Raw genomic sequence first — 15,565 nt, forward strand, 5'->3', positions numbered from 1 at the left:
AAGGCTAACTGATTTGCAATTCAAATAAATTACAGGGTGAATTAGCGATTACTTTGGAGAGCATTTTTGAAAGTCAAATGAAGTCAACACTCTTTTACTGTTGTAATAAGATGAATATAACAGTTTGTTGTAATATTTCATGTAAATGGTTGTGTGGGGGATCTTGAGGGACAAACTGGTACTTCTTACCATTCTTACTGTTTAAAGGCAGTTAGTGGGGGGGGGAAAAACGCCAGATGGAAACAGAGCACAACTGCTGTGTTGTGTTATGGATACTGTACATGAAACTGGATAGAAATAGAGACTCGGTTATCTGTCAAAAAGTCAATTAGACTCCTAATCATACTCTGAAACCTCATGGTGTCTGGCACTCAAACATCTCAGCTCTGAAGAAACTGGGGAACGTCTATAGACACACATTTTGATTTCACTATTTCTTGGTCTGAGGAGGGATTTTTTTGACAGAAGAAAAGCATTGTTGGGAAAGGTAAGCAATTTTTTATGTTTCTATGATTCTCAGATTTTAGAACACTGAAGTGTGATATATAAAAAAAAAAAAAAAAAAAAAAAAAAATATATATATATATATATATATATATATATATATATATATATAGTCAATCTACATGATATGTCCAAATGTTTGTGGACACCTTCTAATAAATGCATTCTAGAAGCTTAAAAACAGGCCCCCTGCCTAGTGTCTAATAAAGCCCCCAGCACTGAGCTGTGGAACAGTGGAACTGTGTTCTCTGGAATGATGGTTGGCGCTCCATTCAATACTTTTGGGAGGATGAAGTGGGGTGGTGATCTGATTTTAGGTTGACGTGATCACCCTGTATGATCAGTATTTATAAATGTTCCTTTTGGCAAGTAGTATTCTTAGACAATATTGCATGCACATTGCATGTGCTTTCAAAGGTTTATCCACAGATTGTCGAGGATGTTTAGTTCTGGGGACTGTTAAGGCCATGGCTTGTGCATCTTGAAGTAGTCCATTGATTTTTTTATGATTTGCCCTCTACCAGTGAAATGTTCCCTTGACTGCTGGTACGAGAAGTCCCAGAAAATATTATTAAAATTAAGGTCTGAGACCTTGGTAAAAGTTACCTAAAGGCTCCTCTGTTCCCCTCTGTTCCTCTGTTCTCCATATTTATATCTATTTAATCCAGTCTGCACTGTTCTTTACTGCTGCACTTAACACTTTACTTTAAATATACAACTCTGCACATGTTAAGTTTACAGGTGTGTCTGTGCGGGTATGTCACTGTGTGTGTGTGTGTGTGTGTGTGTGTGTGTGTGTGTTTGTTACTTCTGGAATGTCAGTTACCATGCACTGTGAGCTACTGTAACCAAAAACAAATTCCTTGTATGTGTAAGCATACTTGGCCAATAAAGTCTGATTCTGATTCTGATTCTGAAATGTGTTGGGGTGCTCAAAACTGTGCATCCCAAAAGCAGAATTGGTCCCCCCCAATGTTCAGTTCATGGCAATGGCCCAATGGGCATTATTGTAGCAGGGAAAACATGTATTAAAGACACTAACTGATACCCTTTTTAAGTGTACCTTAAATTCTATAAATCTATATTGTGTTTACATTCTCATTCATCAGTGATTGAACACAGAGTAGAATAGAGTATATTTAGAGTAATATTTAATAGTTATCACATGCTTTTAAAAGGTAGGGTGTGTTGGAGGTAAGTAGATGCTAAGAATAATACATACATTTCTAAAAAAAAAAAAAAAATGGTCAAAACATTTAAAATGAGATCCATAATGTAATTCTGATGGTACACTGACTGTAATAATAATAATGGTGTCTTTATCACTGCCACTCTAGGCCCAGAATGGTGCTACTGCATTATGTAACTCTGGTGGAGCAGACATGTGACCTCACACGAGAACTGTGTAATGCTACCTACCCCTTGTGATTTTACTCTATTGATTCTGTCCAGATGGTTCTTTTACTTCAGATGCTGTTTCTCTCAGCTTATTAACAAATGCATGTGTACAGCTGTGATTTGTATTTATGGCAGTGGTGTAAAAGTGAGTTACACTCAGTAACTGTAAGGGGAACCCAAGAGCAAAAAAAAAACAAAACAAAAACAATAACAAAAAATAAACAAACAGAATAATTGCTTTAATTTCTAGATATTCCACCATCAACTGTGAGTGGTATTATATATATAAGTAGAAGTGTTTAGGAACCACAGCAACTCAGTGTTAGACCACGTAAAGTGCTGGGTGGCAGAGTGCATAAAAGCCAACTCCATTATACTGTCTTTAGATTTAATATGGGATGTCCTAAAAGCTCCTGTAGGTTTCATGTGTAGGTGTCCAAATACTTTTGTCCATATATTATATACATTATTATATAGCTACTATATTAAGGGTATTATGTCCAGCAAGTTATATGTGTCCTTTCAGTACAGAGACAGCCATGCTGACTTCTATTCGTTTAGTTTTTAGGCTCAAAGGCATGTATGAACAGTTCACATTTACAGACCTTAGAAGGACATCACTGTACCTCAGACAGCTGAACACAAAAAAACAGATAGCTAACAAGTAAAGCTAGTTACCAAACTGTGTATTGCCATATATATACAGATAGTGTACATATTTGTACAATACCTTACCTGGACAGTAGAGACAGTTACTTCAACAAAAACAGGAGAAACTCTTTTTTAATACCCTTGATTTTAGAAGAATGAGCAGGTTGAGAAGAGCTTTCTAACTAATACGATTAGCCTTGAAGTAGAACAGTTGGGTTGTCTGTGGGGGAAAAAAGGATTTTTCATGCAGGGAGGGGATTTTTGCGTACCCCTGATCTAGTGTATAAGGGAAAATCTAAAATCATGTCACTTATTGTGGTAATTGATAAGTTCGTAAGTATTTTTCATATTCCCCACACATGAATGACTGTGCTCTTCTCTTCCCCAGAAATTCCTGCCTCAAAATGAAATCCTGTTCAGGACTGATTCTCATCTTGCTGGTATTGTTTTTTAAGGTTGGTCTACATTTACAGATTGACGCTGTGCTTTGAGGAACTGCAGAAGATGATTCAGGATGAGTTGTCATTGGGAAGGCTTCTCTCTGCAACATAGAGATACCTAACACTAGGGCTGCTACTATGGAATACTCTCAAAATTCATCATATGTAATTCAGGGCATATTTTTAGTGAGGTTTTTGCTTGTACATTACTTGTAGAGTGCAGTGGCTGATCAAATAAACTGTATGGTAGCTGTTCTGCTGCAAGTGTCAAGCAAATGTGAGCTAATGTTTAAAGGTAAGCTAATGCTAGATGGAAGCTAGAATGAAATCGCTGGATAAAACTGCAATTTTTGCAGTTATCAGTACTAGCTGTTTGGACATCTTCATCTCTGATTCATAGGGTTTAGAGTTCTGGAGCTGCTCAGCCCTGAACCAGGCATGACCAAGTAGTTCTAACAGCTGCAATGTTTACATGAGTTTACCCTGAAAATAAATAAATTCCAGGTGAAACAAAAATGTTTAATACACAATTCTTGTTGCTTTTCATTACAAGTTTCATTACACATTGCACCAAACATTGCTAATTCATTTACATTTTTATTTTTAGACTTCTGCAGGAGGTAAATACTTTTTCTCATCATTGCATTAAGTAAACTATACCAAAGGAACTTGAATATATTTGAGTAAACACTGCTTTGTTTTTTTTTATGTATAGCAGAAACATTCAAGGTTTACTACCTTGAGCTTCACATAGAGACAGCAGCATATACCAATTTTACAAAGCTGCTTAAAAACCTAACTTTGAATGTGACGAACACAACAACAGTAAAACACATTACAGTAACAACAGGTAAGTAAATATTTCTGTAAATAACAACCTGCTACATTTTAATCAGCACACTTTTTAATGCACAAAAATAATAGAAATGTTTGTTTGTTTTCCAGTGAAAGAATTACATACAAGAATAAAAGAAATTACAATATCTGCTTTAGCACTTTTTGATGTGATAAATCCCTGTAGCAATTTTCTCCCTTCTGAGTGCAGAATGTAATTCCTTGGGAGAGGTGTCCACAGGACAGGTGAACTGTAACTGCACTGAAAACTTCAGGTGGAGTGATGAGGTGTGCAGTAATTACACCCAGTGCTGCAACAATGCCCAATGTGCATTTACAACTCCAAACCCCAGGGCTATGTGTGTCTCTAAAAATACAGGTAACTGTTTGATGGGGAAGTTTCTTGATTGATTACGTCTCTTACTGGTTATGTTTTTAGGTGACTGGGATCAAATAAGTTTAAAATGTAATGTTTTAGGCCTTCAGCTCAGGCCTTTGTGCCTTCTCTCTCTCTCTCTCTCTCTCATTCTGTGTGTGGGAAATGAAACCATCTGGTGTGCCTTGACCTTGACTCTGATAAGCAGTAGGCAAACAGGGAAAACAGTTGATACTGCATGAGCAGAGGGAGAGAAACAAATGCTTAGTGATCTGGATTTGAGAAAAACAAATTTGGTTTATTGATTATAATGCACTCTTTGGTTTGTAAGCCATGGTGGGTACTGTGTCTTTGATAACTTTCACACAAAGTTTTTCATAAAGTCATCCTTGATTTGAGATAGGGGATGTATGAAGAAGGGTGAGATTAGGGGTTTTGTATAAGATAGTGTAAAACTGGAGAATGTGTTAAAAACGTGGGATGGGCAAGGAAAGGTCACATAAGGAAAGCACAACATTGAATGAATGGTTTTAGGAATGATATTCACTGTTGTCAGGCAAATTTAGGCAAAATCCAGATTTTCTTTGCTTGACAGAATTGAGTAACGGTTCATGATAAATTGAACCATAAAATGACTCCAACTGAATCATCAATTAATCTATTTACATTTAACTTGCATTGAAAGTTAAAACTGCTTCTCCTTCTCCTTTTACCACTTTGGACATACAAGGTTTTGTTCAGATTACAATGATAGGCTTCACAAGAACTCTGCAAGAACTAATGCTAGGTCTGTGAAATAGCTCTTAGCTCTGTGTTAATGTGGAACTGTCTAGACCTTTTTTTCAATCATCACTTTAGTCTTTCCATGGTTTTGTTTGAAACTGTAGACGAGTCCCTGTATCAAGTTTCCTATAGCATGCCCTGCGCTAGTAGTCAGCATCCTGAGCTAGTAATCAGCTCTTGAAGAGGACTGCTCGTCTGGGCAAACCAGAAACCAGAAAACTAAATAGTGTTGTTGCTTAGTGTAATCCAGGCAGGCTAGTTGGAAGCTAAGGGTGTCATTGACTATAAGCAAGCATTCAAAATGTCACTGCAAAAAGGGAAAAAGATGTTTGTATAAAACCTAAATTCTTTATGTCTTCTTCCAGTTCTTGTCAACGGATCGTTTACCATCACTGATAAACCATTTACCCGTTACCTTGATAATCCTGCAAGTGACCAATATAAACAGTTTGTCAAGGAATACACTGAAAAGGTTTGTATTGGACTGAAAACAAATGATTCTGATTCTGATACCTGTCATGTAGGTTCTAATCCCAAGCCATGCCGCGTTGCCATCTGCAGCAATTGGCTGTGCTCTCAATTGGCTGTGCCCTCTCCCCTTATCACTCTCAGAGCAGTGTTGGCCGGCATAGGTGTCTGTTTGCTGGCGTAGTGGAGCAAGGGATCTGGCGTTTGCTCCGAGCATGTCGGTTGCCAGTTCAAAAAGAGCGGTGACTGGTTTTGCATGTATTGGCGGAGACGTGTTAAGACCTTACCCTACTAGTGCAAGAAACATTGCTAGTGCTATGGGGAGCTATGAACAAATGGGTGAATTGGCAGTACCAAATTGGAAGACAAAAGAGAAAAAATTGACAAACAAAATGTAAAGAAAAATAATTTCTCTATTAAGGAAATTGTTTCTTTTTTATAACATCAAATATATGATTTGGGACAATTGTACCTGAAATGTTCATTTTGCCATGACAGAACAGATATTCGGGTAAATCATTGATTTATTTCATATAATATGAAAAATATCTATTTTTATCTCTTTTAGCTGGAATATATTTACAGCACTTTGCCCTGGTTTGACTCACTGCAGATCACAGGACTGAGGTAATGCTAATGGACTGAGCTAGCAAGCTTTCACAAACCAAAGCATATATAACAATGCATAATGGATATAATGCAAAGTAAACAGACATAAAGTAAGATGCCATAAGTAAAAAAAAAAAAAGTTTGCTTTTTTTTTTAAAGACAAGGCAGTGTCATCGGAGACTTTAAGATGATGATAACTTCTCAATTTACGTCAAATGATCTTGAGAATACAACCATGACCTTGGAATTCAACACTAATGCAACTTTCAACCTTGTAGTAACAGGTAATTTTTTCTTAGTAGCATTTCATGACATTTAATTTTTTTGATGATATCACATGTCTGAACAGGTCTGGAGGTGATGCCTAACAAAATGACAGTGTAGTTGTCTGTTTTTATCTGATGCTTAGTTTTAAAATGCACTGATGTATTTGGTAATCATGTAGCCAGTTGTATTTGTGTCTTACTTACTACCATAATACTGAATAATTTACAGCCACTTTTGTTTGTGCTAGATATTCCATTGTCTAATTGTAATAAAATATAGAAAATAATAATCAGGCTAGGGTTCAGGTTGCCAGCCTGGCAAGCACACCATGTTACACCACTAAGAGTCAACACTCTTAGTGGGCAACACTCCTACAATCTACTACCTATATAACACAATTCACATGTAAGTCACTCTAAACAAGTCTAAACGCCATAAATAAAGTACAATACAGAACTATTGACTATGTAACATGGAAACCAGGCTGTCCTGCCATAACACATGCAAACGGGCAAGTTAACACAAATCACAAAGTGTTGAAAAGAAACAACAGGGAAGAGCTCACTTTAATCTTGATTTTGAGTGAACTAATAACTATACTATCAATGGCCAAAATGAAAGTGGCCAACAAAATGAAAGGTAGAGAGTGACAGATGGGAAACAACTATAAATGAACTGACACAGGATGGTAAACAATGTGGGAGTATGGGAGGTGGAATACGTGCTCGAGGGTTAAATAACTTACCACAAACAGTATCTGTCCAGCAGAAATACAGACAAAAATCATCTTGATGCAGTTAGGCAGTTTACAGTGCAGTGCATGTAATATTACTCTTATTGTATTCTACTTTGCCACCGCATTTGCTACTGGTTTTGACCAGTATAATTCAGCAAATGAAATAGCTGGTTGGTGTGCCCCAATGATTGGTGTCATTTGAACCACACCTTTACTCAATATAACATTTCTTTCTAAAGGACTTGTAAAAATCACCAAGTTTCCAGAATACCAGGCAATAGTTTCTTATAATGCTGTTGCCAATTTAACGTGCCATACAACGGACGACCTGGGTAAACCCATGTGGTCTATCCAACAAAATGCATTAAATTCATCAAAGGACATTACAAATGGAACTGAATCTAAAGTATATTACAATCAGAACAGCAGCAGAGTTGCCATTAGCAACACTACAGACGTCTGGAAAGGTATGTTATTAATAATTGGCTTGCCTATTGTAAGTTAACTGTAATTTATCCAATTTCATTTACTGATACATCATTCTCCCTTCCTTTTAATACAGGAACATTTACATGTGAATACAAGTCAAAACAATCAGACACTATAATTTTTAGAGCCAGTGAATATTTGGACATAGCACTTTTGCCCAAAAAAATCATTAACATAAGCGATCCCCAATTTCCAAACTGTGAAGGCAATCAAAAACAGTTTAAAATTAAGGTTCAATGTATAGTTCCTGATGCAGGAGAAAACTACACAGTTGACTGGAAAGGACGTTCTATTGAACAAGATGAACCAGGTAAGAATCACTTTTTGCCACACTTGACCCATGGCTTGGATCTGACAAACTCCAAAGCAGTAATCCAAAGCAAACTCAAATAAAGCAGTTTGAGATTAAATGTATATGTTGTTAAAGTTTTAAAAGATGATGTCTACTCAGTGCCAGTGCCAAAACTTATTTACACATCGCCACCTTTGCAGCCTACCATAGTTTAGCACCGCCCATTCATACTGCAGCTTCAGGAGTTTTTCAGCTCTGAATGCTTTTTCAATGAGGCACAATACAGGGCAGCCAATCAGAACAAAGCTTATTTGTCATATCTGTCTTAAAATGCACATCAACTCTAAAATATTGTATTAAGCCTGGCTAGTGGTGGCCCACAAGTCACACCTCTAGATGCTCCTTATCCTCTAGATGCTCCTTATCGACACCCTAAAGCGACATTTTTTTTACAGGTGCTGAAGGGCAGATATTGAGATACTGAAGATAGATCTACTCAGTTACAGTACATATACAATAACATAAATAGTGCACTGACATCTAGGGGATATAAAGAGGTTAGAAAATGGTTGTGTAAAATGATCATGATATAATACAGCTGTACAGACTTCAAAAGAAATCTTTAAAATACAAAAATATGTAGGATACGAGCCCTTTAAAGCAAACTCAACATAATGTGTCTGGACATTTCTGTCTGACATGTGGGTACAAAATGTCCCATGTTCAGCTGGGTTAGATTCTGGTGACTGCAAAGGAAATAATAAAAAAAGAAGAAATGTATTTTCAGGGTTGAATACTCCCATAAGCACACTGAGTGGCCTGTGTAAAAGCCTGTGTATGATATGTAATGAAAAACAGAAGGGAATCACTAATGACTACGTCTATCAATGCCCCCATGGTTTGGGTCCCCTTGCAAGGGAAGGGTCACTGCAAATAATAAAATATTTATATTTTATATATATATAAAAATATATATAAAATATTTCTGTGGGAATAAAAACACCTCCATCCATAGGGCACGAGTGGTCCCTGAAAGATTTGATGAATATGAAAATGCAAATCTTATGCTATGGCCTTTGCGTCACCAGACTTCAACCCACTTGAACACCTAAAGGTGATTTTGTACTGGTGTGTTAGACATCTCTTCAATACTGTTACAGAGACTTGTAGAATCTATGCCATGGTTGAAGCTATTCTGATGGTTTGCTGTAACTCAGCATCTTATTTTTTGCATTTAATTTGTCAGTCACCTGGCTTTTGTTTAACTGCGCTTGTGTATGTTTAAAGCACCTCTAGGGAATGGTCTAATTTCTTACCAAGCTTATGAAGGAATCTTTTGTGATGAAAATCTGTCGAATACTACTGTTATTTGTAAATTCACAAACAGACAAAATCAGACTACTAGTGCCACTATACAAATTCAAATCATCCAAAGTAAGTTTTGCTCTTTTAACTCTAATATCAATACATATATTAATGAAACAATAAAGAATATTTACAATAGTGTAAATAGAGTTAGCTTTGCAACACTTGGCATCTTTTTTAGGAGCAGACAGTATACCCTATGCAAAGTTCATTTGTCAGTAACAGTGGTTTTTAGGAGGATATTTCACAGGAAAAAGAAGGTTTTCATTGCATAATCCTCTATAATTTTGGACCAGAACTGTCTAAGGTTTGCATTGGAGACAATGGATGGCCAACGGCAAAGGCTGGTTTCACTGCCATGAGGTTATGTGGTTCTTCTGCTGTTGGTGAAGAACAGAGAAGATGCTTTGAAAATGGCACATGGGATAGTGTTATCTCTATGTGTCTTAACCGAGACCTCAGTGATCTTTTAAATGATGCCAAGGTATCACTTATCAATCGTCTTTTTTTACAGCACTTTACAGAAAATTTCCTAAGTTAGCCAAATTTTCCAAGATTTCATGAATTCAGTCTGGCTTCATGTTTGCACCTGGATCAGCCAATCAGAGTGTTCTGACTAGGTACAGAAGCATCTAGTACAAACATACATGAGTAACGAAAAAACAAACTCTTGACACTAACCATTTTGATATGTTCATATAAACAAACAGTGAAATGCCAGATTGAATGTATGAAGCACAACAAATTTGTACATTTGCACCAGGTTAATACAGTTAATGATGCATCTCTGCTTATACATAACAGGACCTTCAAAGAGGACTTGGGATTGTTGAAAAAAATGCAAACAATATATTTGGTCGTTTAAAGGAGTCAACCGAAAAGAAATCTGTAAACTCATTTGCAAATGTTAATGCATCCGTAGACATTCTGTCTAACATATACACTGCTTCTAAAATACAAGACTCTTCATGGACTGTGACGGTGTTCCCTGTAAGTACTGGCAGTGATGAGTATTAAAAAGACATATGCTAATGAAAAACAGAATCTCAGAAACTTTAAGTATTAATAGAACTAAATATAAACATACAATAAATAATAACAACATCTCGTCTTTTTCAGGATTTTGTGAAATCTTCAAGCAATCTTTTGAATGGCAGCCTAAATGACAGTTGGAGGACTGTGGGTCCTAATGGGAATTACAATTTGGCTTTTACATATTTGGAGGCCGTAGAAGGAGTCATAAAGCAAACAAATCTAACTGCACAGTCTGCATCTGATATGTCCAAACTCAAACAAGAAAATCTACAAATAATAATACATAACAAATCTGACTCTTCAATCTCACAAACACTCAACAGTAATTTCAATGTCAATGTCACTTTCATCTCATCTGCTCTGTATGTGCAAACTGCATTCAAAAATCTAGCAAGCAAGTTACCAAACACTCTCAATGGTACAGAAACTGATCCGAGTGATACTATATTATCAGTTATTGCTTACAACAATACATCAAAGAGGATCGCAATGAGTTTTAACAAAAATAGACTCAGAAATCATAAAATGTACTGTGTGTTTTGGGCTAATACAACATGGTCTGACGAGGGGTGTACATGGGGTGGTGTAGACAATCCAAATCACTGTGAATGTAACCACTTGTCTGCATTCACAATTCTGATGGCTAAAAAGCCTATCCAGCTATTGTACATGGACGAGCTAACTTACACAGGTTTAGGTTTCTCAGTCGCTTCACTTGCTCTGTGTTTGGTAATTGAGTTTTTGGTGTGGAACGCAGTGGTTAAGTCCAACATCGCCCACTTTAGGCACACTGTCTTAGTCAATATAATGATTTCTTTGTTAATAGCAGACTGCAGTTTTTTTGTAACCCACACTCCATCTTCCACCCCCTCCAACTGGTGTTTGACTCTAACAGTTATGAAGCACTTTTGCTACCTGGCTGTGTTTTTCTGGATGATGTGCCTGAGTTTGGGTCTCTTGCACCAAGTAATATTTGTTTTTGTTCACTTGAGGAAAAAGGTATATTTGGGACTGTGCTTTTTTCTTGGCTACGTCTGTCCTCTAATCATTGTAGTCGTTACTTTCATCTCTCATGACAATGGTGCTACCGGGAAATACTATTCTACTGAAACCTGCTGGTTGATATATGAGTCTTCGTTGAAAGGGTCAATCCATGCTTTTCTTTTTCCTGTTTTTATAATTGTGTTTGTTAACATGTTCACCATGGTTGTAGTTATCAGCAGGATCTTAAAACCCACTTTATCAGAAGGAAGCACTCTTGGTGAAAAAGAGGTAGCAAGAAGCATTGTGAAAACAGTTGTCCTCCTCAGCCCTATCCTTGGAATAACCTGGATTTTGGGACTTTTTGTGTTGATGCTTGACCTCACAAAGGAACCTTATGCCCAAATTGTGAATTACGCTTTTACCTTTTTCAACTCATTTCAGGTATTAATTAACCATCCAATTAGATTTTATCAATAACAAAAGACTTTGCTACAAACCATTAAATGCAATCTTTCACTCATTTTTCATGCAGGGCTTCTTCATACTCCTTACAGCATGTTTTGGAGAGAAAAGGGTAAATTGCAGTTTAAAAATAATAAATAATCATGCTGAATTGGTAAGGGGGAGGTTTTCACATTTTGACTGGTTAAGCACTTTAGAACTTCCAAAGTGAAATTGGTTGTTTTCTCCAAAAGGTTCGAGATGCACTGCTGAAGCGTTTAAGACGACAGGTAAAACAGATTGGAAACATGGTTTTTATAAAAGTATATAGTTCTCATTTAGTTTAGCTGACTAAATTATTATCATTTCAGCAATCGGTGAACTACAAAAGTGAGATCTCAACAAGAATGACATCAACAACTAAAATTAAATAACTTGATTGCTTTGCAAAGGTATGTAACATTTCTTACATTTAATATTTCTGATAACAGACTCTGTTTGTCAGAACATTTGAGATCTGATAATTTACTTACATCTGATTTAGGTTATCATGGTCAATTTATTCCTTCATCTCTCAAGACAAATTACAAGACCTTGGACAGGCTTTACTTGCTTATCTGTGTGAGAACAGCAGCTCTGAACTAGTATGGGTTTGTTTATATGGCCTATTATGTCTGTAATGTAGAACTACATATTTTATTATTTAAATATTGAGGAGTGTTTTAAAAACATAGATTTGTGTATTAAAATATAGCTTATTATTGTATATCATATCATTATCAGCTACATTTTATGCTTAAGGACCATGCTTTTGTAAATAATACATTATTTTAAACAAATATGCATGTTATGAATTCAACAAGTTCCTTCCAGAATTATTCAGTTTTTGATATGTACTAGTAATACTAGTGTAATGGGTACCTGTAATAGAAAAGGGGTTCTATGGATCTTCAAGCTAAAAAATTAAATGGTTAAATGGTAAATTTTCTATATTCCAACTGATTAAACTGTTTTATGTTTTTATTGGTGTGGACCATGTCAACTAATAATAATAATAATAATAGTGAGTTATGTTTTCTTTGTGTTTTAAGATAAAACATTGTAGTGCCAAGAAAGTGTCAGTGTTTTGAATTCATGCAATTCTCTGTTCATTTATGCAGAAAACATGACTTTTTATGATGTCCCATCCTATTCTGTCGTTCCACTTCTCTTCTTTCTTCCACCCAGTTGTCATCAAAGTCTTTTGGGGGTAGACCTTTTATCACTGCCGTCCGTCGATGTTCCCTGCACTCAGCTTTCACTCTGCAACAATTATTAACAGCTGCATCTTAATGTCATGAGTTAAAAAGTGTTTCCCCTCTATGCAAAAGCTAGATATTTAATAAATAATTCCATAAGACATCCTACTTTTCAAGGAATTGAACACAGTCTTTGTGCCCATAGATTTCAGCAATCCTGATAGGTCTATCCCCAGAACAGTCCTCCATGTCTATGGGGGCACAAACTGAATGCAGATATCGCAGCACTGGAAGCTTTCCTGACTCTGCAGCAAAATGGGCAGGTGTCCATCCATTATCGGTTCTTAGACAAGGCCGTGCTCCGTTTTCAATCAGTATTCTTACTATTTCAGTCTGTCCTAAAATAAGACATAGTTAGACAGATCAGAGCCAAATCCTCTCGTAGCCCTAAGTTTGTATAATAAAAAGCTTTAGTGCCTGTATGGCTATAGAGTGCCTTTTGGTTTCCTGATAAGCTACCCTCCATTTGCCAGTTAAATATCGAAATGTGTTACATACATGATCTAATGTCAATAGGAGCAAATAGCAAAACCTTTACTTTTAAAGTTTACTATTTCTTAAATATTGAATTACCACCTTATCATATTATACCTACCTCTATAAGAAAATATCTTCCACCTTCTAGTCACAAGAGCAGCTTTTTATTTTAATCTTCAGTATAAGAAATTAATTGATAAGACACGAACTGTGCTTCCTAATCACACATCTTCTATGTGAAAGGTTGATAATCTGATCTTCAGAAAACTCTGACAAGTTGCTGCAGAAGAATATTGTTTGCATAGGACAAATGTCACCATACTGACTAAAGGTCACACTTTCAGTCACTTAAATTTACATTACATTTCCATTTACAGCACCTGATATCATGTACTACAGTTACATTTCCATTTACAGCATGTGGTTGACGGTCGTATCCAGCATTATTATTACATTTACAGCATGTCTCCAATCAAGCAACTTAATACAGTAGTATTATATACTGCAAATATACTGTAACCATATATAATTCAGTTTTAGTTTTATAATACTTTGTTTCACCCCTGCTGGTCAAAACTGTCAAATATGTAAATATAGGGCATTTTTAACTGTGTATGGCAACTAGGGCTGAGCAATACATTGTTATTATCCAATCCAATTGTGTATAATGTGTACCTTCATTAATTCACATACCCATTAAGTACACTACCATCACTGATATGTTATAAAATATAAATATAATAAAAACATGTGTTTGGTACTACATAGTTCCTGCAAAGTTTTAGCCAATCAATAACTATACTAAGATATGTCTCTCCATGTGTTTACAGTTGTCTGAAAGTCTGAAAACTTTGACCAAAAGAGGAATCCTATTAAATTTTTGGGTGTCACTACTGAGCTTAATAGGTGCAATTACCCTTCTTGGCAGTATTATTAAATGCCTTTTAGTATAAAAAAAAGTCTGATAAGACACAAGACAAAAGGAAATGTAAATTAAGAACGAGATTGAACTTTAGGCTAGGCCTGAAAGGCACTCTATGGCAATACTGACCCTATGAATGCACATATAGGCTACCATAAGTGATTGGGCATACACATATATGGCACTCTATGGCAATACACAGTGCACTTTCCATTGCCATAGAGAGATGCTTTTTATCTATACATATGCATAAATTGGAACACTGATGTCATATGCAGTAAACATATGTAAATATCAATCATAGTACATACGTAATATATGTATGTTGTATATCGCCACTGTCCCACATTTCACTTTTTGACATCATTATTTGAATCTGGCTTATGACCAGCATGGTGTATGTTGGTCCAGCTGGTCAAGCAGCATAGTCAATCTTGGTCATACCGCTTGTTTAATGGGTCAGACTGATCATGGTAGACCAGCTAAACCATTAAACACAAACAAAGTTTGAGCTGGCCATGTGTCACATATTAAAATACACGTGACATACAGGCCAGCTTGTATATATTCTATTATATGTCATATTTGGAATGTGCATGCCTTTATATATCATATTGCCATATGAGACACATAAAGCCACTTGCTTATAACCGTTCCCGTTACAAGTTAGTACCTTTAGCTGCAGCCCAGTGCAGAGGTGTCTTGTTGTTCCAGTCAATGTCTTTCTGGTTGGGATTGCATTTATTTCTTTTCAGGATTTCTTCCACAAGATCATAATCTCCAGCCGCTGCCGCTTGGTGCAATTCGGTCATCTGTGCTTCATGAGATCAATGCATTCCAGTGCAACATGCAATTTATAAGCTCTGTCAACCAACAAAAAAAGAGTGCAAGAGTGACCGTCCAATCAGATCCTCGTCTGATATTTGATATTATTTGATAAATATATAAAATAGCTAGTGTGTTCAAGCTAAACCTGCAACTTTTCTCAAACCAACAGACAGTCCAAAGTGACCCAATGTGATTATTTGAGAGCACAGAAGGAGTAAAATAATTTAGTAGGCTTGCTTTCCATTCATATTCCTGTTTCCTAACGCTGGTTTTAGTCGCTGTGTTTGTACCTACCCGGTGTAGCTTGCTTGCTGTTGTTTGTGGCAACGAGTCATTCAATACGAGGCCCGCAGCTCTACACCCTGCAG

At 36.3% G+C, this 15,565-nt stretch overlaps 2 protein-coding genes across 3 annotated transcripts; one reads left to right on the plus strand and one right to left on the minus strand.

The window, feature by feature from the left end:
* Window positions 1–2,912: 2,912 nt before the first annotated feature.
* Window positions 2,913–12,947, plus strand: LOC140564147 (adhesion G-protein coupled receptor F3-like). Of its 2 annotated transcripts, XM_072689301.1 has the most exons (17): window positions 2,913–3,008; window positions 3,601–3,613; window positions 3,709–3,843; window positions 4,039–4,206; window positions 5,352–5,458; window positions 6,023–6,081; window positions 6,223–6,347; window positions 7,306–7,533; window positions 7,629–7,865; window positions 9,135–9,281; window positions 9,509–9,696; window positions 10,017–10,202; window positions 10,332–11,672; window positions 11,764–11,805; window positions 11,927–11,962; window positions 12,044–12,124; window positions 12,217–12,879. In XM_072689301.1, the coding sequence occupies exons 1-16, from the start codon at window positions 2,913–2,915 to the stop codon at window positions 12,104–12,106; spliced, it is 3,171 nt and encodes a 1,056-aa protein (XP_072545402.1). In that variant the 3' UTR covers window positions 12,107–12,124; window positions 12,217–12,879. The 2 variants fall into 2 exon arrangements, with proteins under 2 accessions (XP_072545402.1, XP_072545401.1); XM_072689300.1 differs by lacking the exons at window positions 2,913–3,008; window positions 3,601–3,613; window positions 3,709–3,843; window positions 12,217–12,879 and adding an exon at window positions 12,900–12,947 and having other exon boundaries at window positions 4,115–4,206.
* LOC140564148 (ankyrin repeat domain-containing protein 66) lies at window positions 12,709–15,227 on the minus strand. Its single transcript, XM_072689302.1, has 3 exons — window positions 15,043–15,227; window positions 13,080–13,308; window positions 12,709–12,974 (listed from the first exon to the last, which is right to left on the minus strand). Exons 1-3 carry the CDS (start codon window positions 15,179–15,181, stop codon window positions 12,821–12,823), a joined length of 522 nt encoding a protein of 173 aa, XP_072545403.1. The 5' UTR covers window positions 15,182–15,227; the 3' UTR covers window positions 12,709–12,820.
* Window positions 15,228–15,565: the final 338 nt, after the last annotated feature.

This window comes from Salminus brasiliensis, chromosome 10 (assembly GCF_030463535.1).
Source record: "Salminus brasiliensis chromosome 10, fSalBra1.hap2, whole genome shotgun sequence".
Classification (NCBI taxonomy): Eukaryota; Metazoa; Chordata; class Actinopteri; order Characiformes; family Bryconidae; genus Salminus; species Salminus brasiliensis.

Excerpts from the sequence above, each read along its gene's own strand:
- LOC140564147 (XM_072689301.1), top strand. The coding sequence starts at position 2,913 with ATGAATGACTGTGCTCTTCTCTTCCCCAGAAATTCCTGCCTCAAAATG. Across the intron at positions 7,534-7,628 it reads CACTACAGACGTCTGGAAAG|GAACATTTACATGTGAATAC; the intron begins GTATGTTATTAA and ends CTTTTAATACAG. Across the intron at positions 11,673-11,763 it reads CCTTTTTCAACTCATTTCAG|GGCTTCTTCATACTCCTTAC; the intron begins GTATTAATTAAC and ends TTTTTCATGCAG.
- LOC140564148 (XM_072689302.1), bottom strand. The coding sequence starts at position 15,181 with ATGACCGAATTGCACCAAGCGGCAGCGGCTGGAGATTATGATCTTGTG. Across the intron at positions 13,309-15,042 it reads GCACTGGGCTGCAGCTAAAG|GACAGACTGAAATAGTAAGA; the intron begins GTACTAACTTGT and ends GTCTTATTTTAG. Across the intron at positions 12,975-13,079 it reads TGTGTTCAATTCCTTGAAAA|AGTGAAAGCTGAGTGCAGGG; the intron begins GTAGGATGTCTT and ends TAATTGTTGCAG.